The sequence below is a fragment of the Drosophila yakuba genome, chromosome 3R (genome assembly GCF_016746365.2).
Source record: "Drosophila yakuba strain Tai18E2 chromosome 3R, Prin_Dyak_Tai18E2_2.1, whole genome shotgun sequence".
NCBI classification, from domain to species: domain Eukaryota; kingdom Metazoa; phylum Arthropoda; class Insecta; order Diptera; family Drosophilidae; genus Drosophila; species Drosophila yakuba.
The window spans coordinates 25,252,726-25,274,644 of NC_052530.2; the positions used below are offsets into that span (position 1 = coordinate 25,252,726).

At 49.0% G+C, this 21,919-nt stretch overlaps 6 protein-coding genes across 15 annotated transcripts; 5 read left to right on the forward strand and 1 right to left on the reverse strand.

Moving 5' to 3' along the window:
• The first annotated feature begins 140 nt into the window (after positions 1-140).
• Positions 141-7,691, forward strand: LOC6538283 (zinc finger MYM-type protein 4). Of its 6 annotated transcripts, none has more exons than XM_002098774.4 (12): positions 141-241; positions 761-1,659; positions 1,731-1,994; positions 2,061-2,105; positions 2,428-4,256; positions 4,557-5,632; positions 5,696-6,081; positions 6,144-6,269; positions 6,333-6,454; positions 6,512-6,641; positions 6,704-6,803; positions 6,867-7,691. In XM_002098774.4, the coding sequence occupies exons 2-12, from the start codon at positions 819-821 to the stop codon at positions 7,039-7,041; spliced, it is 5,094 nt and encodes a 1,697-aa protein (XP_002098810.1). In that variant the 5' UTR covers positions 141-241; positions 761-818; the 3' UTR covers positions 7,042-7,691. The 6 variants fall into 6 exon arrangements, with proteins under 6 accessions (XP_002098810.1, XP_015048753.1, XP_015048752.1 ...); XM_015193267.3 differs by having other exon boundaries at positions 168-478; XM_015193266.3 differs by having other exon boundaries at positions 168-478; positions 2,431-4,256.
• A 204-nt stretch (positions 7,692-7,895) lies between these two features.
• Positions 7,896-10,945, reverse strand: LOC6538284 (transcription initiation factor IIA subunit 1). 2 transcript variants are annotated; one of them, XM_002098775.4, is made up of 7 exons: positions 10,777-10,945; positions 9,629-9,829; positions 9,323-9,331; positions 8,952-9,257; positions 8,684-8,891; positions 8,378-8,622; positions 7,896-8,321 (listed from the first exon to the last, which is right to left on the reverse strand). In XM_002098775.4, the coding sequence occupies exons 1-7, from the start codon at positions 10,798-10,800 to the stop codon at positions 8,214-8,216; spliced, it is 1,101 nt and encodes a 366-aa protein (XP_002098811.1). In that variant the 5' UTR covers positions 10,801-10,945; the 3' UTR covers positions 7,896-8,213. The 2 variants fall into 2 exon arrangements, with proteins under 2 accessions (XP_002098811.1, XP_015048754.1); XM_015193268.3 differs by lacking the exon at positions 9,323-9,331.
• Positions 10,946-11,258: 313 nt separating this feature from the next.
• On the forward strand, positions 11,259-13,211 carry LOC6538285 (serine/threonine-protein kinase pelle). The gene is made up of 3 exons (XM_002098776.3): positions 11,259-11,783; positions 11,846-12,511; positions 12,574-13,211. Exons 1-3 carry the CDS (start codon positions 11,464-11,466, stop codon positions 13,091-13,093), a joined length of 1,506 nt encoding a protein of 501 aa, XP_002098812.1. The 5' UTR covers positions 11,259-11,463; the 3' UTR covers positions 13,094-13,211.
• Positions 13,212-13,403: 192 nt separating this feature from the next.
• On the forward strand, positions 13,404-16,133 carry LOC6538286 (tubulin polyglutamylase TTLL13). Its single transcript, XM_002098777.4, has 6 exons — positions 13,404-13,982; positions 14,039-14,335; positions 14,391-14,544; positions 14,605-15,239; positions 15,302-15,842; positions 15,897-16,133. The coding sequence occupies exons 1-6, from the start codon at positions 13,558-13,560 to the stop codon at positions 16,005-16,007; spliced, it is 2,163 nt and encodes a 720-aa protein (XP_002098813.1). The 5' UTR covers positions 13,404-13,557; the 3' UTR covers positions 16,008-16,133.
• Positions 16,134-16,317: 184 nt separating this feature from the next.
• Positions 16,318-18,085, forward strand: LOC6538287 (filamin-A). Its single transcript, XM_002098778.4, has 3 exons — positions 16,318-16,747; positions 16,836-17,210; positions 17,275-18,085. Exons 1-3 carry the CDS (start codon positions 16,597-16,599, stop codon positions 17,568-17,570), a joined length of 822 nt encoding a protein of 273 aa, XP_002098814.1. The 5' UTR covers positions 16,318-16,596; the 3' UTR covers positions 17,571-18,085.
• Positions 18,086-19,052: 967 nt separating this feature from the next.
• LOC6538288 lies at positions 19,053-21,812 on the forward strand. Of its 4 annotated transcripts, none has more exons than XM_002098779.4 (5): positions 19,053-19,283; positions 20,201-20,322; positions 20,389-20,705; positions 20,771-20,893; positions 20,956-21,812. In XM_002098779.4, exons 2-5 carry the CDS (start codon positions 20,317-20,319, stop codon positions 21,434-21,436), a joined length of 927 nt encoding a protein of 308 aa, XP_002098815.3. In that variant the 5' UTR covers positions 19,053-19,283; positions 20,201-20,316; the 3' UTR covers positions 21,437-21,812. The 4 variants fall into 4 exon arrangements, with proteins under 4 accessions (XP_002098815.3, XP_039232866.1, XP_039232864.1 ...); XM_039376932.2 differs by having other exon boundaries at positions 19,053-19,277; XM_039376930.2 differs by having other exon boundaries at positions 19,080-19,104.
• Positions 21,813-21,919: the final 107 nt, after the last annotated feature.

Here is a 21,919-nt window from a genome sequence, read left to right on the forward strand (position 1 = left end):
ATTGATCAAAAGTGACAAAAATTATAGACGCATTTTTCAAAAAGTCAAACTGACAGCGCTGCCAACCCGTGTTGCATCTCCCACAATGGTACTCCATTTTCGGTATTTTACGGCATATACCAGCCGAAGACCGAATGCGTTATGCGAGGGCCGCATTGGTACACTGGTGCGCCATTTTACTCACATAAAGCCGAAAATTCACACAGTGGCCAGAAAGCGAGAAATTGCACAGTGCAAAAAGGTGTTTGGTAATTGATGAAAAGTTTTGCGCGTACCGTGAGCCGACCGTTAATGATGTGCCCGCCCGTGCAGCGGTGAAAGGCAGTTAATTGCGGCTTGTAAAGACGCGCTCACAACAACAAACTCGTGCTGTCCGAAAAAAAAGTCGGCGGGTGGTTTGCGGATTATCGAAGTACCGTACGGCAACGCAACAAAAGTACGAAAAAGCCGCCCATGCATCGCGTCCAAAAAAGATAATGCAAGTGCAGTAATATTAATTGCCTGGCAGAGCGGCGCATACAGACACACTCCTCCTTTTTTTCCCCCTTTTTTTTTCTCTCTGGAGGCGCATGTTTTGTTTTTTCGTGCACTGTACCGTGGGCTCGGTGTGTGTGTGTGCGTCGGTGTGCCTGTGCGTGTGTGTGTACACATTTTAGGCGGCAATGGTGTGGGGCCCTGGCCAGCCGATAGTCCGCCGCGCCGCAATTGTTATCGATAGGCGGGCAATAACCATTTGTTGTTTGTTTTCCTTTTGTTGCAGTTTTCATGTCTATATAAACAAACGCACAGCGAAAATCGGTTAAAAATCAAACAGAGAAATGGAGGAGATATCCAGTTTGGACTCTTTCGGCGCCGATTCCAATGCGCGACCGGAGTCGGCCACCCCCAGGACAGAGGAACAACAGGATCAGGAACAGCCTGCGGCAGCAGAAAGCGAAACTCTGGATACGCCTGCATCGCCGCCAGCGGAGGATGCAGCTGCTCAGGAGAGCAAACCGCCGCCAGAAGATCCGGCCAAGGAGACGGAGGACGATTTCGAACAGATCTCCGAGGGATCACTTGACGCCGATGACAATCAGTCGCGAGATAAGGCGGCCAGCACACCAGCGGAACCCGTGGAATCAGAGGAACCCGCCGAGGAACCAACGCCATCCGAGGAGCCTCAAGCCGGTGAGGATGAGCAGCCACAAACAGAAGCCGTTCGGGTAGATCCACAAGAAGAGCCAGAGGAGGCGGAGGAGGAGACAGATGCCCTTCAGGCCACTGCGGAGGAGGTGGAGGCAGCAGCGGCTGAAGCAGATGCTGTCGACGGTGGTCCCGCTTCCCCGGAAGCAATGGATGTGGATGAAGGAGAGGGCGAGGCGGATGCAGAAGGTGAAGCTGAGCGGGAAGCCGAAGAGGATGCAGCTCTGGAGCGAGAGGCGGCAGATGATGTAGATATGCAGTCGGTGGGCGCAGATTCACACCAGGATGCAGAGCCACCGGAGGGCCGAGATGAGGTGGACACAAGCCTAGAGGAACAGGACAATGGTCAAGATCCAGATGAGCGGGAAAAAGAGGCGCCCGCCGATGAAGATGATCCGGATGCAGAAGGAGATGCAGAATCGGAGCAGGTGGATGAAAATGCGGAGGAAGCTGGTGAAGCCGAACATGGCGATGGTAAGTTTTAGGAATATTTTTAATGTATGCCAATGTAAACTCTTAATAATCCAAATATATATTTATTGCAGACACGGTGGAAAACGTTTTGGAGCCAGAGGAATCAGATGTTTGCCTCATTCCCGACGATCAAGAGACGGAAGTGACTGAAGCTGAGAAAGAACTGGCCCGCGAAAACGCCGAGAAGGCCGCCGAAGAGGAGGAGCGTGCCGAGGAGCGGCAAGCCAAGACTCCCGATAACGATGGAAAGTCCCCGGCAGATGCCGCCGACGATCCAGAAGACGACAGTGCAGCTGCCGTTGACGCCACCGACGAATCTCCATCCACGCCAACTGGTAAGTGCGCCACACTAAGACATGAAATGCCCAATCCCACATCTACTCTATCCATTTTGCCTGCAGATGCTCAAGCTGGAGCTAAGGCGGCGGCAACAGTTATTGCCGAAGGTGAGCAGATTGGGTTCATTTCTGGGCAAAACTCACTAACACTTATTTGTTCGCCTGCATTGTATTGTTTTAATTAAGCTTCTTTTGCTTTGTATTTCGGTTTACTTACAAAAAATTGGTTCTAGCTTTCGGAATGATTCTGTTTCCTAAACAATCAAATCAGTGAAATTGCACTTTAATTTTCCGATTACGCACTGATGAATTTATTAATGAGTTCACATTTGTATTGATTGCCTATTTTTATTTGCAACACCTGTTGCCTATTTGAATTATTCACCTGTTGCGTGTACCTAAACTAATGCGATTCCCCTTTTCCTGCCAGCAGATGGAGTAGATGCAGCAGCAAACGAAGAGGAGGCCGGTGGCGATGTTCCCGATCCCGACGAGCCCACAGCCGAGGAATCCTCCAGTGCCGGAGCGGGTGAACCGGGGTCCACGCCGAAAATTATCATTAGTTGGATCGTTGGCAGCGTACAGAAGTGCAGGCAGTGCGGCGACGAAAAGAATTGTGGCTTCAGGTACAGGATTCCAGAGGAGACAGAAGAAAAGGACAAGGAGAAGGACAAGGCGGAGGAGAACGCTGATGAGCAGGAAGCTCCGCAAGAGCCTGCTCCCAGTGGCTTCGAGTACATCTGCGACACCGCCTGTGTCAACGCCCTGCTAGACGATCAACCCGGCAAATACTTTGTGCGCCGCAAGAAGTTCCTGGTCGAGGAGGTTGTTCGAGAAGAAGGCGCCGCCGAAACGGAGGCGAGTGTCGATGGCGAGGCCGGAGATGCTGAGGAGGAAGCTACTCCAGCCAATACGCAAGATTGCCTGCAGTGCAAGGAAAAGATACGGTGCAAGTACTTCATTAAGCAGGACCAGGACTGCTTCTACATATGCAGTGACGATTGCTTCAATTTGCTCAACGCTGAGGAGCCAGAGAAATTCAAGCTGAAGCGGCACTCAATTCGAGTGCGCAACATTGGCGCCACAACGCTCCAGCCACCTCAAAACTCGCCAAGCAAACGGACCGAGAGCAGCGTGGTGGCCAGGACGGTGGAGGAGGCAGAGACGGCACGCCTAGACAGGATCGAAAGCTTCCGAAGGCGCTGCGCCGACTGCGAGGCAGAGATCAATACCGATGAGAAACAACTCATGTGGGAGACCATGGACTTCTGCAATGAGGTGTGCCTAGGCAGCTATCAGCGCACCATTGGCTCCACTTGCGAGACCTGCAAGCAGGAGGTGAGCTCCATAGCGCTTGGCAAGTACTGCGTGCGATTCGGTTTCGATGTGCGGCAGTTCTGCTGCGCGGGATGCCTTAACACCTTCAAGAAGGGTCTGAAGACGTGCTCCTGCTGCCAGAAGGACATCAGCGGTGGGCAGGAGGGCTTCCTGGCCCCGGTGGGTGACAAGGATCAGTTCAAGGACTTCTGCTCGCAAGCCTGCCTTCGTCGCTACGACAGCATGTGCAATCCCCGACGAAAACTACGCACCGATGTGTGCGGTGTGTGCAACCACGAGAAGCCTGTGAGGGTGGAGATGTTATTGGAGGACAGAGAGCACTACTTCTGCTCGAATCCCTGCTTCTCGGCCTTTAAGTTTGTGAGCAATGTGAACGCCGATCCGTGTGCCATGTGCGCCAAATACTTTGAGCGGCGGAGCAACGAATCCTACACCATCTACAACGAACAGCAGTCACCCAAGGTCTTCTGCTCGCGGGTGTGCATCAACGTGTACATCATCGTCAACAGGCACATCGTGTCCTGCCAGTGGTGCAAGGTGAAGAAGTACAACTTTGACATGATCTATCAGATTGGTGGCCCCCACGATCAGGAGACGCTCACCTGCTCCATCAACTGTTTGACCATGCACGGCGTGAGCTGCAACATCTCCGCAAGGACGGTGACCAAATGTGACAATTGTTCCAACTTCAATACGCCTCAGTATCACCTTACCATGTCGGACGCTTCCATGCGCAACTTCTGCACCTATCAGTGTGTGATGCAGTTCCAGAATCAGTTCGCCCGCGCTCCCCTTACGCTGGACAGCGACCTGCCTCCCAGCAGCAGCTCCAAGTCCCAGCAGCAATCAAATCGCGGTAACAAGAATTCGGCACCCTTTCCCACGGGTCTGCCCAAACGGGTCAAACTGAAGCTCTCCCAGGTGAGTCGAAAACTGAAGTATACATTTGGGGGTACACACTCTTTTTTGAGATTTTGCAAAACTATTAAGAAAGTTTTAATGCAACCATGCAGTTAAAGGTGGAATGGTAAACATAAATGAAGTGTAGCAACTTTTTATAGTTACCTGCTTGATTATTATTACATTTGCTTTAATTCGAGTTCAATCGCAATTTAAATCGCATTTCAACCTAATTCAATGCCAACTAAGACGAAAACCTATGTGAATTAATTAACTGTTATACCTAATTAACTAAATGATAAATATGCCCCATACTTGCAGACTGGAAAAGGAGGCATTGGAGGCAAGAAATCCGGTACCGGCACCATGCTACCGGTTATATCCACTGTGCAATCGTTGGCCAGCGGCGAAACCGAAGCCCGAATCGGCAATTTGACGGTACGACGCAAGCGTGGACGTCCCCGGGAATCGGGAACCTCACCGCCGCCGATGTCCATGTCGGGTGTACATACGCCAGCACCTCGAGGAAGGCCCCGCAAGCACGTGGTTGACTACGCTGCACGGTCGCCATCGCCCACTATGTCAGGCGGCAGCTCCCACATGGGAATACCGGGCAGGCGAAATACCACCACAACCATGGACTTCGGACCGGCTACGGTAACGGAGACCAAGATTATCACAGTGCCACCATATCCCAAGTCTGTGCGAAACGTGAACATAAGCTGTAAACCCTTAACAGTGACCCAGGGCGAGCAGTGTTCCCCGGACGTGCGGGATTGCGCCACCCAGACGGAGAAGGACTACTCCAACAAGGTGCTCATCCCCGTTCCGGTGCCCATCTTTGTGCCGCAACCCATGTACATGTACTCGGCTCCGTTCCCCGTTCCAGTGCCCATTCCGCTGCCAATCCCGGTGCCTATTTTCATACCCACCACGCGCAACACCTCGCAAGGCATTCTTAAGGAGATCAAAAAGATACAAGACAAGATGCCAGAGGATCCGCTGGAGGCGGAGTTGCTTATGATGGCCGAGATGGTGGCCGAGGAGAAGCACGAATCAGACTCCGACTCGGACAACGAGATCAAGCCGGATCCAGGCCTGGTCACTCTGCAGTACCAGAACAGCCTCGAGTCCGTCGCCCAGCAGCAGCAACAACAGCAAGTGGTGGACGTCAGTGGAGCCGGGCATAATCCCTACGGCGACGATATGCTACAGATTGCCCTTAAGATGGCCACAGGCGACTACGACAATCATCATCAGACCTCGACGGTGGATCTGGAAACGTCGATGACGGCGAATACGATCAGCAGCCAGTCGCCAATGGGTCACGACGGAATGGGTCAAATGGGAGTACACCATCTAGACCAGCAGCATCACATGCTTGATGCCACGCAGCGGTGAGTAATGAAAGATGATAATAAAAATTCAATACTTAAGTGCCCGAACTGTGTGACTTTCAGAACACCTCGTGGACGCAAGCGCGGCGTAGGCGTCGTCATGGACTCACCCAACCGCAATAGCCGGTCGCCGGTAAAGAGGCAGCGCGGCGGCGAGATGGACCACTCGGCCCTGCAGCAGCAATCGCAGCAGGCACAGCAGCCACAGGAGAAGCCCGACGCCCAGATGTTCCTAAAGTACACCTTTGGGGTGAACGCATGGAAGCAGTGGGTGATGACGAAGAACGCGGACATCGAGAAGAGCTCAATGCGCCGGCGACCCTTCAAAACGGAGCTGCTTCAAATGACCGCCGACGAGTTGAACTACTCGCTTTGCCTCTTTGTCAAGGAAGTGCGCAAGCCCAACGGAACAGAATATGCGCCCGATACCATCTACTACCTTGTGTTGGGTATGTTCTTAACTTTCGGGGTTTAATTGTATTATTTAATTTCGTTCTAATCTGTTTTTCAGGCATTCAGCAATATCTGTATGTAAATGGACGCATAGACAACATATTCTATGATCCGTACTATGAGCGGTTTACCGAGTGCCTTGACGAGGTGGCGCGCAAGTTCTCCGTTCTTTACAACGATTCGCGTAAGTTAAATAACATTTAAGTTTTCAGTTCTTAAGTAATCACATTTTTCCTTACATTCGCAGAATACATTGTCACTCGCGTGGAGGAGGAGCATTTGTGGGAGTGTAAGCAACTGGGCGCCCATTCTCCGCATGTTCTGCTGAGCACGCTGATGTTCTTCAACACCAAGCACTTTAATTTGACGGTAGGAATAATCGATGCAATGTTTGTTGACCTGCGCTAAATCCGTTTGTATTTTCAGACTGTGGAGGAGCACATGCAGTTATCCTTCTCGCACATAATGAAGCACTGGAAGCGCTCATCACAGAATTCAAAAGTTCCTGGCTCACGAAACGTGCTCTTACGATTCTATCCACCGCAGGCGGGTCTGGGTAAGTCTTCGACTTAATTTAAGGTGCACAGCAACTGAGCTCATACATACTATTTCAAACAGATGCCAATCCGCGGAAGAAGAAAGTCTACGAGCAGCAGGAGAATGAAGAGAATCCGCTGCGCTGTCCCGTCCGCCTTTACGAATTTTATCTCTCTAAATGGTTAGTTACTTTGCTTGATATTCAAAGGAAAAGATTACTAAAAATTATACGTTTATTCAACAGCCCTGAGAGCGTGAAGACCCGCAACGATGTCTTCTATCTGCAGCCGGAGCGATCCTGTGTGCCCGACTCGCCGGTTTGGTACTCGACGCAAGCTCTGGGGCAGGACGCACTGCAGCGGATGCTGCACCGCGTCAAGATGGTCAAGGAAATCAACATAGCGCTACTAACGACTTAATGTTTAGTTAGGCAGTTATATCATTGTGTACGTGCACGGCTTGTCCTGCAATGACACCCGGAGGACGATTCTTCGGCTTGGTGCTTAGCACAAGTTTGTTTGCGGGCAAAACCAAATAGGACTAACCTAGGAGCGAAAGTTGTGCTAATATTATAAATTGTTTTAAACTTATTTGTACACCTATTTTGATTGTCTATAGTTGCGATATCGCTGAAAGAGGTGAACTTGTATAAAATGTAAACGCTAACCAAGCCCATCTCACTTTCAATTGACTAAATCTTAGGAATCAACAACCAGCAATACACAAACTAAAAACACTCACACACGCACACTCATGCAGACACCCGAGACATTTTCATTAGTTTTAGGATCGTAAGCCAGACAACCATGCATCTTTAGTCATTACTTAGATTGTTTAGACGATAAGGCAAAAGCGATGTGCCCGACCGGATAAGTGCATGTATGTATGTACATAGATTGACGATGGATGACCAGAACATGTACAATGTGAGTTGTACATAGGATGCGAACCTTAACAATTAGCCGCGCTGTTGTTGTAAGTGTTGAATTGTAAAATGCTGTACTCCTTAACTGCAAGATCGAAGTGCATGTACATGTCTATATATAAATACATACATACTTTCTATGAATTCAGATGGTTTTTATTTGGCTAAAGATTTGGGTTCCTTTTGACCCGAAATTTGAGTATTTCCTGATTTAAATTTAAGCTCTCGGCATTATATCTGTAGAATACAAAAATAAAATATGCAACACACTTCTCTAAGACCTAATCAAATCAGTGAATCATGCGGAATAGAATCTCCCACTTGGTGGTAGCAAGTAACACAGGCGTATAACTTTCACAAGTGTTTTTTTTTATTGACACAAAAGGTATGCGGCACTCTATTTAATACATTTAATTGAGATGGTTGATTTCAACACACTCTTTTTAGCTATCGTAATACAAAACAGATGGAACTAAAATAAGATACAGTGTCGGCCCGAGTACGATGCTTTCTGTGCAGACGGTTTCGCTTGGTCATGTCTTCCAGTGATGCAGAGACCTGTCTGGTTAGCTATTGTCCAGGGCTGAAGGCGCATTCGATGAGGCTTTTTGTTTGCTGTCTTTTGTAAATATATTCACACTGCCGCCGCTCTACACTTCACTGCCACTACCACTCGGCGTCGCCATTCGATTTTTGGAACACGTAGTCCTTGCCTCGCATGTTCATGATGCCATCTTTGAGATAGAATTTCCATTTGTTACGCGACCTGGTGATCTGTGGAGGATGCTTGTCATAAACTTTAACTCATAAACGTGCCTCTGCGAACTTACCTTATCGTACTGACAAACAATCACGTTATCTGTGTCAAACATTTCAGCAGAGTCTTCGTCGGTGACATCGTCTTCGCTGTTGAGGGGCTCCTCCTCAGCAGCATCTTCGTGCTCCACATCCTCGTCATCGTCTTTGTCTAGATCATCGTCATCATCATTGTCGATGTTGTCGTCGCTCTCTTCGCTTTCATCCTCATCGGAGGAGTCCAGGGCGCCGTCCAATTGCTTGGAAGCGGCAAGGTTTTCTAATTTTCCATAATAATAGTTACAACTAGTGTGCAAAAGAAGGGATTTGAGTCTGCTTACTCTGGTGATTGGCGCTGCTCAGTGCTGCGTTTACATGTTGCTGCAGCACAGACGAGGCCAACGTGGTGGGCAAGGACATGATGGATGAAATCAGGTGGGCTGTCAGAATTTGGGTCAACTGATTCTCCTGCAGCGCTGAGGCAGGCACTTGTATGGTGAGCACTCGAGATTCCGAACTGGCTGAGCCGGCTGGCGATGGCAGCGTAATCTGTAAAGTCCATTAGCAAATTTAGCTCGATTCGCATCCAGTGATCTACATTCAACTCACGTTGACGGGCATAATGCGGTTGGGGTCCAGCGTGGCCACAATTGGAATGGAACCCTGTCCACTGCTCGCCGCCTGCTGCTGTTTCTGCAGCAGTGCTGCCCCCGAGGTAGGATGCAGTGGCGGTGGATTCTGTGAGTTAACTTCCTGCTTGATGGGCACCAGCCCGTTCTTCATTCCGCTGCCGGCGGCCATTCCAGCGGACGACTTGAGCGCTACCAGCGAGGACGCGGAGCTGCTGCCGCCGATCTGTGGCTGTGATGTGACCGCGGTTGCTGCGGCGGCCTTCTTGGCCTTGGCATTGGCTGCCTGCAAAGTGATAGAGAATTAGTGGGCATTATTCTGAAAATCCTCCTGCAGACAGATGGCTTTACCTTGTTGCTCTGCAGTCGAAATGTGCGTTTGGATGTGAGGGCGCATGGAAATGAATGGGTTTTTGAATGGAGTTCGATGATGTGTAAGGCAGCGCATTAGTCGATGTTGTTGGTGAGGCGCGTTGCATTGTTGTGGTTCAAGTGGTGGAGCATAAGGAAGATAAAGCAAGATATCTTAGTTGGAATGTTTTTGGGGTGAAGTGGTAACACATAGCTTAAAAATATAGATGGTAAGGACTTCTATGTGCTAGACAGACACAAGAATTTAAGATGAACATATCCGACTGTGGGTTCCAGTTCGTTTACCTTTGGATTGTTGGCCACGATGGGCGGCGGGTGGGAGCCGTCGCTGGAGTCTGGGCTCAGTTCGACGGCCTTGCTGGCGAGCAACTTGTTGCGCCAGATCTGCTTCATCTCCTGCAGCACCTGCTCGTCGACGCCCTCGTCCAGGAACGCGTCCCGCACATTTGTGATGACGTCCTCGATCACAGCATGGTACACCTTCAGCTGCGGGTAGGAAACGAGGGGAATGCGGTTAATTGTATATAATTAAATTCGAAATGCACGATCAATCTGGGATTGTGTTGACTTAAACACTCATTATATTATCACAGCACAACTCCCTGCTATTAGCGTCCATACAGTTGGGGACAAAACAATAGGGATTGCTTCGGAGCTACGTGCCTAGTAAATTCGTGGAGCAAGTAAAGTGAAACAGGCCCATTTCCTTATCAAGACGCTATAGAAGTTGAAAATGTGGCGTACAATGTGTGCGCCTTTTGAGCCCCCATTAAAATTCAGAGGCAGCTGTAATGTGAATATGCAAAACACAAATAAGCTATGCAAATTATTTGTTTGCGACGAATGTTGCAGTACATATGCAAGCACATATATACATACATGCCAGGCATATGCTGGTATATATACAAATGTATATACTGCGTACACCGGCATGCCAGTCGATTGTTTTACTAGTAGTTCGTTTTGCCTTATCAGCGGGCGATAAGGAGGACCGCAACTTGCCGATAATAGCACAGACTACGCAGCATGTATTACTGCTAATTATAACCCCCAAGAGAGTTCGTACTGCTCCGCGGAAAAGCCGAAAATCGGAAAACCCAGAAGGCAAAACACACAAGACTGCAAGCCAATGAACGCACCAATACAACGACAGCCAGACAGACACGCACTCACACAAGCACACACAACCAGACCAAACATGCACACAAAAGAGGTTGCAGTTTGGGTATCTCGGATTTCAGCAGCGCTTAATGCTGTAGTACAACTGTAGTAATCATGACCACTTGGAAAGCTTTCACTTTCCCGCGTGGGCGGCGGAAGGAGGTGGTGGAGGAGAAACTCCTTGATATAGGATGCCTTCCATATGTCGGATGCAATGGAGCCACCGCCGATGACACAGATAGCGAATCCCTGGGATCCCATTGCGCACTCACCACCGATGTCTGGCATAGCGCCATTTGGACCTTTTTCTCCGCCAGCTTGAGGCTTTTCCGTTCGCTGGGTCGTTAATTGACGTATTTGCTGAATTATAAATGGACGAAGCGAAGAATTAGCGATAGCGATGCGTTCGTGACGGTGTGAAGCGGAGCAGTGTGACCGGTTGCGGACCGCTTGAAAACGACACAAATCCACAAACAGCAACGCCGCACTTGGTCATACCACGACCAGCATTTGGTAATTTCGTAGATATTTTAGTCCATATTATAATATGCAAAACTGCAGAGAACATCTGGTATTTAATTATAAATCTATTTAAAATTTATTTTACACCAATGTTAAATAACCTAATGCGAACACGTGCTTTCTTTTAAGCAATGAATTTTAAACAGTGGCATCTAGGCACCCACCGTTTTTCCCAGTGTATTATTTTCCAGACTTTGAATGCGTTGCCAGACTGGCGCCCGCTGTTAAGCTGCTTTATCACTTGTTGCGCCGCTGTTAGCTGCACTGTTAACAGGTCGTCCGCTTCGAATCGAGTTGGGAATTTTCCCAAAAGTGACATTCGATTCGCTGCAACAGGTTCCCAGCGCCACATACCCCTGTTCAACGGGAACGCTTGCATCCGGAGACGCAGACCGCATGAATCAGTCGCAACCGGTTGAACTGCCCACCAGTGAAAGATGAGTGACGTTCAGACCGCCGAAGCCGAGGCACAGGCCCAAAACCAAGCGAATGGCAACAGGACCAGGTCGCGATCCCACTTGGACAACACGATGTCCATCCGACTGCTGCCACTGACCGTACGCTCCCAACTTTGTGCTCATTTGGATGCACTGGATGTGTGGCAACAAATGGCCACGGCCGTAAAACTCTATCCGGACCAGGTGGAGCAGATAATCAGTCAGAAACAGCGCGGCCGCTCAGCCGCCAATGAGTTTCTCAACATTTGGGGCGGCCAGTACAATCACACGATGCAAACTTTATTTGCTTTGTTCAAAAAGTGAGTCAGTTGGAGATAATAGCCCACCCGATAGATTTCAAAAATGACTCCTCTTGCTTTAGATTGAAGCTGCACAACGCCATGCGGCTGATCAAAGACTACGTTAGCGAGGATCTGCACAAGTACATTCCCAGGAGCGTGCCCACCATCAGTGAGCTGCGTGCTGCTCCCGATTCCAGTGTCAAATTGGACAATGGCCCGCCATTTCCCTCCTCCTCAGGCGTCAGCAACTCAAACAACAATAGCACCAGCACAGCGGCAACGGAAGCGATTCCTAGCTTGGAGTCCCTGGGCAACATACACATTAGCACGGTCCAGCGGGCAGCCGAGTCCTTGCTGGAGATCGATTATGCGGAGCTGGAAAATGCCACGGACGGATGGAGTCCGCAGAATCGTCTGGGACAGGGTGGGTTTGGAGACGTGTACCGCGGGAGATGGAAGCAACTGGACGTGGCCATCAAGGTGATGAACTACCGCAGCCCCAACATTGACCAGAAAAAGGTGGAGCTGCAGCAGAGTCACAACGAACTTAGGTATCTAAACAGCATCCGGCATGACAACATCGTGGCCCTCTACGGATACAGCGTCAAAGGGGCAAAGCCATGCCTGGTTTACCAGCTGATGAAGGGCGGTTCCCTGGAGGCTCGTCTAAGAGCGCACAAGGCCCAAAACCCACAACCAGCTCTCACCTGGCAGCAGCGGTTTAGCATCAGTCTCGGCACTGCAAGGTGGGATCTATCGTATCTTTAGTCAATAAACCCTACTTTAACATTTCAACTCATTCCCACAGAGGCATCTACTTCTTGCACACGGCTCGCGGCGCTCCGCTGATCCATGGAGATATCAAGCCGGCCAACATCTTGCTGGACCAGTGTATGCAGCCAAAAATCGGAGACTTCGGCCTGGTGCGCGAGGGTCCCAAGTCCTTAGACGCTGTGGTGGCAGTGAACAAAGTTTTCGGTACCAAGATCTATCTGCCACCGGAGTTCCTCAACTTCAAACAACTCAGCACGGGCCTGGACGTCTACAGCTTTGGCATTGTGCTGTTGGAAGTGTTCACGGGGCGCCAGGTGACGGATCGCGTGCCGGAAAACGAAACGAAAAAGAATTTGCTGGACTACGTCAAACAGCATTGGCGGCAAAACCGGAAGGAACTGCTAGAGAAGCACCTTGCTGCACCGATGGGCAAGGAGCTGGACATGTGCATGTGCGCCATCGAGACGGGCCTGCACTGTACTGCCCTGGATCCGCAGGATCGCCCATCAATGGATGCGGTGCTCAAGCGTTTCGAACCATTTGAAACCGAATAGATGTGCCTTATTATTTTACCTTTATTGACGAACTTTGAAAGCTCGAAGAACCATTTAAACCATTTCCACATTTTGTGATTGATTGCAATATATTACTAACTTTAAGATTGCAACGAAATGCCCCTAAAGACTTATTGTTATGCAAAAACTGTAAATGCTTACACTATTTTTTATTAAAATTTTGTACACATAGTTGTTAGTGTTATTATGTTCAGAAAAACCGAAATTTAAAGAATGCCCCAAATCGGTGATCTAAAACTCACCCCAGCGACGTATTGATTTTAGCGTCATTTCGGTTATAACTATTTTCATTTTCGAAAAACAATCATCGCAAAATAATACTGTTTTTATTCGTGACGAAGAATTCCGGCTTCCTCCATCGACACGAATCAATTTTATAGATATAGATTTTAGCACGAGATAAATTTTCAATTTTTAATCAAGGACGACCAGCGAAAGAGGCAATGAATTTAAAAAATTCCAAGTTTTTCAAGAGGATTCAGGAGCTGCGCCATTTCTCCAAGGAGAAGCTTCGGAAGGATCGCGAGAAGAGGACCCACGTTGTTCGCGCCCTGGACATGGCACTTAGTGAGCAGCCGTGCCTGGACCGGGAATGGTTCAGTCCGGAGCAATCGCCGCCTCAACAGCCCACGTCCCCGCGACGCCGGATGAAGAAGATCCGGTGCGTGAAGAGGCGGGCACGTGCCGGCAAGGAAGTGGATGAGATCTCCCCATATTACGGACAATCTTCCGATGAAAATATTCCAATGCCTGCTGCGGAAGCCAAGCTGCAGGGCTTCATTCAACTGAACAACAAGACCTACCGCGTGGAATGCCCCACTCGAGTGCTTAATCCTCCCATGAACGTCGAAGAGGAGCGGCCAGCCAGGTGATCTCTCGTAGGTGTTTAGTATTGAAAGCGCATTCAAACCTAATCCCCTGCAGCGAAACCAAGAGTACCATCTGCGTGTCCAACTCGCGCTACGCCATGATTGGCAAGATCTCCAAGACACTGGGCTACAAGTTGGTCAAGGAGTCCAAGCTGTGGAACATTCTCTGGTCCGATTCGTTTCCCGGCGTGGAGCTGTTCAAGAACATGAAGCGCTTCCAGCAGATCAATCACTTTCCGGGCATGATCGAGATCTGCCGCAAGGATCTCCTGTCGCGGAATCTGAACCGAATGCTGAAGCAATTCCCGCAGGACTACAAGATCTTTCCCAAGACCTGGATGCTGCCGGCGGAGTAAGACCGATATTCATATGAAATCAATGATAATCATTGATTCCACCGATTTCAGCTATGGAGATGCCATGAACTATGCGCTCAACCACAAGCGCACGTTCATCCTGAAACCGGATTCTGGAGCCCAGGGTCGTGGCATCTGGCTCACAAACGACCTGAAGACCATAGGTGCACATGAGCGGCTAATCTGCCAGACGTACATAAACAGGGTAAAAGGAAGTACTTGCGGAATTCCACACAAGTTAAATAACCAACGCATCCATTTGCAGCCCCTTCTCATCGATGGCTACAAGTTCGATCTGCGGGTCTACACCTTGATTACCTCCGTGGATCCCCTGCGAATCTTCGTCTACAACGAGGGATTAGCCAGATTTGCCACGAACAAGTATGTGGAGCCTACGCCCGGAAACGCTAACGATCTCTACATGCACCTGACCAACTACTCGGTGAACAAGCGGAACTCGCACTACGAGCTCTGCGACAACGATGACTGCGGGAGCAAGAGGAAACTGAGTGCCATCAACAACTGGATGCGACGCCACAACTACGATGTGGAGGAGTTCTGGAGCAATGTGGACGATGTGATCATCAAGACGGTGCTGAGTGCGTGGCCCGTGCTGAAGCATAACTACCATGCCTGTTTTCCGGGGCACGACAAGATCCAGGCGTGCTTCGAGATCCTTGGCTTTGACATCCTCGTGGACTGGAAGCTGAAGCCCTACATTCTCGAGGTCAACCACTCGCCCAGCTTTCATACGAACGAACAGGTGGACAGGGAGGTTAAGCGACCCCTCATCCGGGACACCTTGAACCTGGTCAGCACGGTGCTGGCAGACAAGAGGCAGATTCTCAAGGAGGATCGCAAACGGGTCAAGCAGCGGCTGCTCAAGATCAGGGGAGATCCGTAAGTTGCATTTCATTACCAGATCATCATACTAGTAATACAGATATATGTAAATTTTCCAGACCACTTCAACGTCCGCGTCTTGGTGGCGGCACCTCCAAAGCCAAAATAGATGCCCAGAAGGGCAGTCCAGAGGCGCATCCCGTTGATATGGAACCGGATGCTGAGGACCATGGTCCATTGGCCCAGCAAATCGCCTGGGAGGAGAGTCATTTGGGGAATTTTAGGAAGATAATGCCACCACCGGACCTGAGCAAGCTGGACTACTATACTCGCTTCTATGCCCAGTCGAATCAGGTGTCCATCTTTGCGGAGACGGCGGCCAGTAAAAAGCGCGAGGATCTGGCGCGTAAGATGCGCATCCAGATTGAGGAGAAGAAGGCCAAGCAGCAGCAGATGCTGAACGGAAAGGCCAAGCGGGAGGCTCGGAAACGGCATGCCTTGTTACTGCCGCGGGCGGTGCGCGAGAAGAACCGGATGAACCTCTTCCGGCTGCGCGAGAACTGGTCGCCGGGCTTCATTTCGGATGCGGAGGAGCGACTGCGACACACTTGGCTGCACATGCGATCGGAGGCGATACGAACGCTCAAGATCACCGAGAATGTAAGTCACTTAGCTGGGAGAAACACAAATATTTAAGGAGATATTTGTCCACAGATCTACAGCAATCTCTATGAAACTGGCCACTTGACCAACACGGACATGGTCGTCTATCCACATCTCTACCACAATTTGCAGCACGGCTTCGACATCAGACATACTCCATAGTCATATTCGAGTTCATTCTGTCCAGTTGGAGACCACGCGGACTACACTCCTCGACTATGTGTTCTTAAATTCGTTATTTCAATTTAAATTGCTGCTCGTCAACAAAAATAAAATCAAACGCTTTCGAATCTTTAAAAAAATGTCATTTCATTATAATATAACATTCGATCTTAATCATTTTTAAACCATTAATAAGGCGTGTTAATTTAGCGATTCACATTAATATTTCCTCGATTCATATCGACTTGGACACCGAATTCCGGGCAGCGTACTCTCCTGTTTAGATTGGAATCGCATCTGGGCAATCTATATTGTGTATACTTGGCAGGCTGCCCGGCACACAAGCAGCGTAAACATTTGCCCCATCGGTTGGATGGATGGGGGGAGGGCTCCGACATCGGAGATCGAGAATCTGGCATTTGGAGAGCATTTCGCTGATGCGATTGAGTTGGAGGAGAGCACCGAGTTCAGTCGGTCGAAGGAGCACGCCCCGGGCAGTCGCCAATTAAAATTGGGGAAAATATTTTGTAAGCTATTTGTAAACTCGTAAAGCAGTTTCATATTCGTATTGCCCAAAAGTATCTGCGGCATGTTCAAAGTGTCACAGGAGATGCGTCTCAACACGCAGGCCGCCACCTCCGCCGCCACCTCCGTCTCCAGTTCGAGTGGGAGTGGCCTGGATGGCAATAGTCCGGAGGAGGGCGGTATTTTTGGACGCTACCAGCGGACGCCCGATGCGGGTGAGTAGCGTCGATGAGGAAGTAAACATCGAACCGGCTATTTATACGCTACCAATCTCTGCGCCCCTCTCTGCATCTCTGCCTGCAGATGCCTATCCCTCGGAAACGCCGCGCGTCTATGTGGCACCCGAGCTGACCGACGCCGGCAAGGTGCAGTTGCTCCACTTTCCCAGCGGAGCGGTGAGGGTCAACACTCCGCTGGGCTTCATCATCAAGCGGAACGGGGTCAAGGGAAACTTCGAGGTGCGCGTCGAGGGTCCCAGTGGCCAGCCCATCCAGCCCGTGCGGCAGCAGCAGCTGGATCCGGAGCGCTTCCAGATCGATTGCCAACTGGCCGCCGGAGCGGGTCTCTACAAGGTGCACATCAAGTGCAATTCCGTCACCCTGCCCCGCTCACCATTTATCATCGTGGCCATAGCAGGTGCACCCGAATCCATCGAGGGCAAACCTGCGAGCTCTTCCGGTATGCATTATCAAGAAAAGTCCACCCAAGTTGGGCTAATCAATGGGTATCCTGTTTGCTTTAGTGCCCACCTTGGATTCGGATGCCAGCAGAGTACAGAGCCGTGGCCTGGGCCTCAGCCATGTCAGCTTGGTGGAGCGCAATGAGTTCACCGTGGACTGCGGCCAAGCGGGGAGCAACATGCTCCTGGTGGGCGTGCTGGGGCAACGCGGTCCCAGCGAAGAGGTGGTGGTCAGGCATCTGGGCCGTGGCATTCACAGGGTGACCTACCGAGTGTGCGATCCCGGCGACTACATCCTGGTGGTCAAGTGGGGCGAGGAGCACGTACCGGGCTCTCCGTTCAGCTTAAGTGCGGATTAGCCGTACAATATAAATGTGCCAGTATAAATAAGCTGACCTTGATGGGGCGCCACTACCACCCATCAGCCGCCTTCTCAATGGAATCCTGCGCAGCTCCTTCGGGCGATGTGCTCCCTAATGATGATTGCCGATGATAGCGTTATGGGTGCTCCAGCCGCCTTCCTTGTTGGCCTTTCCCCCACTAATGACGTTCGCATTTGGGAGCTGATGCTGTCGGCGCCTCACAACCTAATGATGATGACCGGCGAATGTGGGTAAACTGAGTACGTGGGGGCAAATAGTAATGTGCACAGCCGAGGTTGATGCAATAGTCAGAAGTTTGGAAAAAGTGAGAATACTTATGTAATAAAGTTACCACATTTTAGATGTTAGAGTGCATTAACTGATAATCATAAGTTAAAGCTCATTGCAAACTAAAATAGATTTACTAAAATAACAATTATATAAAAAAGTACTATCTTAAAAGTGCCAAAAAATCATACATCATTAAATAATTGCAGTACTAAACTCGAAAATACAATCTTTGGGGTTTTTTCATGTTTTTAATTTACAGGTATTATTAAACTGACCATCACTGTTCATAGATGATGTTGTTGCTATTAAAGTGTCCAGTTCTTAGTGATGACACATTTATTTTCTAATCCTACGTCGCTTACAATCAAAATAAAAAGATATTAGCATTTAGAACATGCTAAACACAAACAACATAATTTATACAATATAATGTATTTAAAGAATGTGAAAATATAATAATAACATTTGTACATACCTATGTATGTATTTATATAATTATCTCAAAGCTTGCTTTTAATGTTGTTGACTAAGTTCCTAGATAAATTTTCAAATATTTGGTGACCTTGTTATTGGGATTTTGCTTACCCCACTTTCTTCGTCTTCCGCCTTGCCACACCCCGCCCCTCCAACACTTTTTCATCGAGGCGATGTGCAATTTAATGATGATTACCCCACAAGCAAAGCCAACTGACGACTTTGTGGCAGCGACATTATCATTTTTTGTTATTTAGCCCGCTAATGACGTTCGCTGTTGCTGCTGCTTTTGTTGTTGTTGCTCCATCGCACAACCTAATGATGATGATGATGACCGGCACATACGTGTCGGTGTGCCTGTACAAGTGTGTGTGTGCATTATGCTCCAAGAGAAGCGATTTGTTGGCGGGGGAGAGGAGGTGGTGTAGCTGAAAATGATGATGATGAGCGATGAAATGCTCTTGTTTTGTTGCGCCCTAACGAGCCGAGATTGAAGTAGGAGTATATTGAGCAGGAAAATTGGCAGATGACTTGGTTCTATGTGCCTCAAGTCCCAACAAACATTTTCAATTTTCCACCTTTTGGCGCTGTTCGAAACCCCAACGTACTGCAGCAGCGACAGTCTGGCAACGCCATAGCACACTAGCTGCACCGCTCACACCTTGTTGCTCTTGCCATACAATGCTGTCTCGCTCCCGCGGAGAACATCATTATAGAGTCGAATGGCGAGAGCTGCGCAGCGTAGGAGCTACAAACTACGTTTTTCGTGTGTTTCCCTCTTGAAGATAATTAAAATTTAATTATTTGACTTATTATTAAGTTTTGTGCCCCCGCTGTCGGCGTCGCAGTGTTGTTGTTTCGTCTGTTGGTGCATGGAGCAAAGCGAGAAACGTAACAATAGAACGCAATCAACGCAAGAAAATCGGATGTGGCTGCGATGTGAGTGTGTGTATCTCTGAAATGGGAAAAGTGTGTGCGTGTGTGTATTCGAGAAAAGTAACCTCGCCCCCCGCAAAATTACATACATAGGCTCCCACACCGCTGCAACCCCGCAGCCGCAGTCGCCGTCGACGTCGGCGGAGCATCTTCATTCGCATCTGAATCCAACTCCCTTGTATACTTGAGTTACCGCTTCACTTCGGTTTCAAACGTCGCCGCATCCACTTCTCACTGCCTTCATCTTCTGCTGCTGCTGCTGCACGCAAATTGCAACTTGTTTCGCTCGCACAATTAATATTTGTTTACCGTTTACCGTTCGGTTTGCATAGCATGCGTGTGTGTTTGTGCGGGAGCGGCTGAGCTGTGTTGGTGTGTGTGAGCCGGCTTAATGATAATTGAAAGCCAGAAAATAGACAATGTACACCGACTAGTGGATACCCTTTAGTGTCAGAAACCATGTTGCATGATACAAGGATTACTTAGAACCATTTACGGTACCAACAACTTGGGTGCCGAAATAAATATTGGCTTCATAACTTTAAAAAAAAGGGTGATTTAATAACAAAGGATAAAATGTGACAACAAAACTCAATGATATCGATGTATTACCACAAATACGCTTTCACTTCCCCGAACATCCAGTAAACTAAGCATGACAAACGCTATAAAAGGGGCAGGTATTTCATTACCCTTTTTTGTGCGAAGGGATAAGACCGCAGAATATTAATTACAATTTCAATGCAATTAAATAGTCATTAAAGACGTTGCAAGCCATATGTCGGGTTGTTTATTTACGTGTGCTTTCTAAACCTAACTTGTTAAGGAATCCCTGAAACTCAGGGGTTTGCAATGCAAATATTTTCAACAAAACAAATAATAAACAATGGCACCTGCAAGTTAAATAATTATTCAATTTATTTCAGGAGCGAATCCGTGTACACTATGCCAGTCCACTAGATAAACCGCTTCATGTGCTCCTCCAGCTGGCAAACGAAGATTGTCGGGCAATCCCAGTTGTCGGCAGTAAGACCCATGTGAAATGCCTGTAAGTTGTCTTCGGAATCCGCCTTTATCCGCTTTATCACAAGTATAATCGAATATCTTTCCACAGTATGAAAAATTCAACAAAAAGCGCCGACAATGGGAGGATAGTGGTGTTCTAGAGCTGATCAAACTATGGAAAGTCTGCGCCTATGAGCTGCGCACCATTAAACGCAATGGCCATCTTTATGTGGCAATGGCCAAGCAGCTAACCTCGCTGGGCGTCCCTGTAACTGCACTCGAGGTTCACTTCAAAGTCAACAATCTTACGCAGCGCTACCGACAGGAGCAGAAGACCTTCGAGACCACTGGCATCATCAGCACCTGGAAGTTCTACAGTCAAGTGGATGATGTGTTTAAGAGCCTGGCCGCACACACCGGTTACAAGTCAGTCGATATACATATTTGCCATATAGCACTTCCAAACTAACAATAATCTTATTATTTCTCAGAGACAAACGCATGACAAGTTCGTCCAATACGAGCAGCTTACCATCTACATCCGAGTCACCAGTTTGGAAAAATCCAATGTCTCAGCAAGAGTTTAATAGTAACAACACGGAGGGGTTCTATAAGTGAGTACTAGCAACACCTTCTTCACAATTGATAAACAAAATATAATAATTGTAATTTGCAGGACCGAGTACGGCATGCACCGGCACTTTATGGACCACTCCCAGCCACCACCCAATGCCGGCAGCGTGGACAACTTCATGGCCTCCTCGGCGGCCGTGGCGGCGGTGGCTGCCGCTGCCTCGGCCCGCCTGGCGGATAACAACATGGATCAGCAAATGAACACGGCTGCCGGGGGAAGCGGCGGCAGTGGTGGTGGTGGGGGCAACACCAATGGAGGCGTGGCCAACTACCAGAAGATCAAGAAGTCGCACGAGGACTACGACAAGTTCGTGGACATTGTGAAAAACATCGTGGACACCCACAAGAGCACTCCGGATAAAGTGGACACGTTCGGCGACTTCATCAAATCGTACATGAAGCGCTGGCCGGAGCGGCTGCAGGACGAGGCCATTAACCACATCACTAACTACGTGATCGTGAAGAACATGGAGCACAGCATGGTCAGCAGCCACAATCCCGAGGGGGTCAACAACCGACAATAACAATACAAGCAGGAGCCCAACACTTGAACGAGTTGTTGGACGACGCAGCTCCAGGAATCAGGGCCAGAAGGCGAACGAAGTGAGACGGCAGGCGAGGATTACTTAAGGTGGCGCGCAGTTACTTAACCGCATCTGAGTTGCGGCCAAGTTCAATGGACACACACACGGCATACAGTATTTTTTGTATAGTTAAAATATACATTGGAGTTTTAGTTCTTGACGATCACACCCTCAATACAGAGTTGACTTCGGTAAAGGGGGCCAGGATCGATCAATCGTGCGTAGAGATCCTAGGGAGTACATTACATTTTAGACACCATTTCCTACTGTTAGCTGTAAACTATTATACATAAATTAATAAATGCTTTAACGATTATTTATGAATGGCAGTAAGGACCTATCATCGACAGCTATAAAAAACCCTACCCACGTAAAATGGTGGGCAAGAGGAGTGCCCCACAGACCACCAGCGATCCCAATCTG

Excerpts from the sequence above, each read along its gene's own strand:
- LOC6538285 (XM_002098776.3), top strand. The coding sequence starts at position 11,464 with ATGAGTGACGTTCAGACCGCCGAAGCCGAGGCACAGGCCCAAAACCAA. Across the intron at positions 11,784-11,845 it reads TTATTTGCTTTGTTCAAAAA|ATTGAAGCTGCACAACGCCA; the intron begins GTGAGTCAGTTG and ends CTCTTGCTTTAG. Across the intron at positions 12,512-12,573 it reads ATCAGTCTCGGCACTGCAAG|AGGCATCTACTTCTTGCACA; the intron begins GTGGGATCTATC and ends TCATTCCCACAG.
- LOC6538288 (XM_002098779.4), top strand. Across the intron at positions 20,706-20,770 it reads GCCGCACACACCGGTTACAA|AGACAAACGCATGACAAGTT; the intron begins GTCAGTCGATAT and ends ATTATTTCTCAG. Across the intron at positions 20,894-20,955 it reads AACACGGAGGGGTTCTATAA|GACCGAGTACGGCATGCACC; the intron begins GTGAGTACTAGC and ends TGTAATTTGCAG.
- LOC6538286 (XM_002098777.4), top strand. The coding sequence starts at position 13,558 with ATGAATTTAAAAAATTCCAAGTTTTTCAAGAGGATTCAGGAGCTGCGC. Across the intron at positions 14,545-14,604 it reads GCCAGACGTACATAAACAGG|CCCCTTCTCATCGATGGCTA; the intron begins GTAAAAGGAAGT and ends ATCCATTTGCAG. Across the intron at positions 15,843-15,896 it reads CGCTCAAGATCACCGAGAAT|ATCTACAGCAATCTCTATGA; the intron begins GTAAGTCACTTA and ends ATTTGTCCACAG.
- LOC6538284 (XM_002098775.4), bottom strand. The coding sequence starts at position 10,800 with ATGGCGCTATGCCAGACATCGGTG. Across the intron at positions 9,830-10,776 it reads CGCTATGCCAGACATCGGTG|CTGAAGGTGTACCATGCTGT; the intron begins GTGAGTGCGCAA and ends TCCTACCCGCAG. Across the intron at positions 8,623-8,683 it reads GAGCAGCGCCAATCACCAGA|AAAACCTTGCCGCTTCCAAG; the intron begins GTAAGCAGACTC and ends ATGGAAAATTAG.
- LOC6538283 (XM_002098774.4), top strand. The coding sequence starts at position 819 with ATGGAGGAGATATCCAGTTTGGACTCTTTCGGCGCCGATTCCAATGCG. Across the intron at positions 2,106-2,427 it reads GGCAACAGTTATTGCCGAAG|CAGATGGAGTAGATGCAGCA; the intron begins GTGAGCAGATTG and ends TTTTCCTGCCAG. Across the intron at positions 6,804-6,866 it reads GAATTTTATCTCTCTAAATG|CCCTGAGAGCGTGAAGACCC; the intron begins GTTAGTTACTTT and ends TTTATTCAACAG.
- LOC6538287 (XM_002098778.4), top strand. The coding sequence starts at position 16,597 with ATGTTCAAAGTGTCACAGGAGATGCGTCTCAACACGCAGGCCGCCACC. Across the intron at positions 16,748-16,835 it reads CCAGCGGACGCCCGATGCGG|ATGCCTATCCCTCGGAAACG; the intron begins GTGAGTAGCGTC and ends CTCTGCCTGCAG. Across the intron at positions 17,211-17,274 it reads CAAACCTGCGAGCTCTTCCG|TGCCCACCTTGGATTCGGAT; the intron begins GTATGCATTATC and ends TGTTTGCTTTAG.